Raw genomic sequence first — 2,500 nt, forward strand, 5'->3', positions numbered from 1 at the left:
AAGAGTGTTCTCGGACTAATGATAGTAGACTCTCGGATTTTGTTTTCTTGAAGTGAGGCTCAAGGGGAACTTGACTCTTGGGTGTGAACAACTAATGCACGCGGCTTCTCTGTTGGAGAGAACTCACAAGTGCACATCGCGTACAGATCGATTCTAATTGGATACTGAAGAGCTTCGAGTCTCTGTCATCAGTACTGGTGTTGCTCTGCTGAAGAAGAGGGAGGTGACGGCAGCACACCTCGAGTGGCACAGCTGCCTCGGTACATGACGCACATACCATCTTTGATCCCACCGCAGGTCACCTTGACCAACCTGCACAAGACCCCTGTCCTGCAAGGCGTGTCGCGCTCGCTCGTTTGAGAACTGAGCGAGGCGAGGCCACGACGCCATCCAAATTTCCTCCTCAGGGGCGAGGGCGGCCGCCTTCTGGGCCGGCGCGGGCGGCCCCGTCATGTGGCGAGATCAAGGACGGTGTCGCGTACGTGCGGGAGGGCGAAGGGCGGGGGTGCCAGTGTGTAGGGGTAGAGAGGGAGAGACACAAGTAGGTGCAGGAAGGGGAGAACAGGGAGAGGGGGCGGGGGAAGGGCGATACTGAGGGAGGTGTGCAGCCTGGGGGGAGGGGTTAAGGGTTTTCAGGAGTCGCATTCACAGATAAGAATAGAGTAACAACTGCAGCCAATAAATAGGAGACTTACAAAGAACACAGAGGACAGTATCGGCAAGCAGAGGACCAGGTCGACAGAGTGCGGTTTGGAGTCGCCATTGTGGAGGACCGCGAGCAAAGGGTAAGCCGACGCCATAGGAGAGGAAAGGCTGTGGTGTGTCACTGTCCTGTTTATAGTTTGTTTGTTTAGGTGGAAATTCCAGCCTTGGAAATGGCATGTCCCTTGTCTCTTATGTTGAAGTATATTTCCTAGCTAACGAGCTGTATTGCCGTACGCATTACTGTTCAAGTAACTTCAGACCAGCCACACTGAATATGTACAAACTGCTGGCGGTACGGTGTAGACAAAAGGTGGTTGTGGTCACATCTATAGTGTCAAAAGTGTATATATATATATATATATATATATATATATATAAATATATATATATATATATATATATATATATATATATATATATATATATATATATATATATGCGACAGTCTAGTGCCACATTAGACAGGTGATAATACTGCCGGTGTAATAGTGTAGAGAAGTGAAAAAACATTGATAACATCAGGGTGTAAAACATTGAGACGTTGAGAGCTGCCACTGAATATGGCTGCTATAACAAGGTGGTATTACAGTGTGCAAGTGTTGATGTGCTAATAAGAATGATTTCATGATGGAGTTAAGGTATGTTTCTCGTAAATCTTACTGTATACTATGACAAATTTGTTTTTCACAACTGTACCTGACCTTGGATTTACTAGTATGTTGCACAAAATCCTGAAAATGTTTTCATGTAATCGCATGTTCGTATCTACGTGTGTGTCCCTGACAGCTATATGGATCCGAACCGTGTCCATAGTGTGGTACTCTTACTTCAGGAAGAATTTTGGAATGGTTTTGTGTCGTACTTGAAAGCTGTCAGATAGCAGTGAGCGTGAGTAAGTGTGTCGTGTTATGGCTATTTACAAGGTCACTGCAGGCAGGTAGAGAGCAGAGTGGAATGCAGGAGGATTGGGGGAGATGGCGATGACTGTGATTTTTGAAGGTAGTTACGATGATGATGATGATGGTGATTATGACGTTTGCTTGTTACTGAAGTAACTTACCCATCTTTGGTCCAGGACCACGATTCATGGCGTTGGGCCCCCCGCCTCGCTTTGGGGCGGGCGCGGGAGGACCAACGCGGACGTGCTCGACAGGCAGCACTCTGCGCCGCTTCTTGGGCAGCTTGGCTCGCGCCTGCGTGTGGCTGTAGTACATGGCGAAGTTGGACACGATGACGGGCACGGGCAGGGCGATCGTGAGCACACCAGCCAGGGCACAGAGCGCGCCCACGAACATGCCCACGTACGTCTTGGGGGCCATGTCTCCATAGCCCACGGTGGTCATGGTGACTAGGGCCCACCACAGCCCGAGCGGGATGCTGTTGAAGTCGTTGTGGGGGTTGGCCTGTATCCTCTCGGCGTAGTACACGAGCGAGGCGAAGATGACGATGCCCAGCACCAGGAAGAAGACCAGCAGGGTCAGTTCCTTGGCCGAGGCTCGGAAAGTCTGTATAAGGATCTTGAGACCCGAGGAATGCCGCGTGAGCTTAAATAACCTCATGATACGTATGATGCTAAAGAACTCGAGGATGTCGGCGTTCTCCAGGTGTGAGGCGAACTTCTGCAGCAGGATGTCCACGTAGAAGCTCAGGGTGGCGATGAAGTCTATCATATTCACTGACGCCTTCAGAAACAAAAACTTATTGGGGGACGCTATAAACCGAATCAAGATTTCAAAGGTGAACCACGTATTACAGACACACTCTATGTAGAAGAAGGCTTCGTGAGCGTTGGTCG

General features: G+C 49.4%; 1 protein-coding gene across 1 annotated transcript in view; it reads right to left on the minus strand.

The window, feature by feature from the left end:
* Positions 1–2,500, minus strand: part of LOC125030717 (potassium voltage-gated channel protein Shaw-like) — a 38,120-nt gene that overhangs the window by 25,129 nt on the left and 10,491 nt on the right. Inside the window, exon 4 of the mRNA XM_047620958.1 lies at positions 1,766–2,500. This exon is cut by the window's right edge and continues 148 nt beyond it. Coding sequence (XP_047476914.1) covers positions 1,766–2,500 — 735 coding nt within the window. The remainder of the gene's footprint in view (positions 1–1,765) is intronic.

This window comes from Penaeus chinensis, chromosome 11 (genome assembly GCF_019202785.1).
Source record: "Penaeus chinensis breed Huanghai No. 1 chromosome 11, ASM1920278v2, whole genome shotgun sequence".
NCBI lineage: Eukaryota > Metazoa > Arthropoda > Malacostraca > Decapoda > Penaeidae > Penaeus > Penaeus chinensis.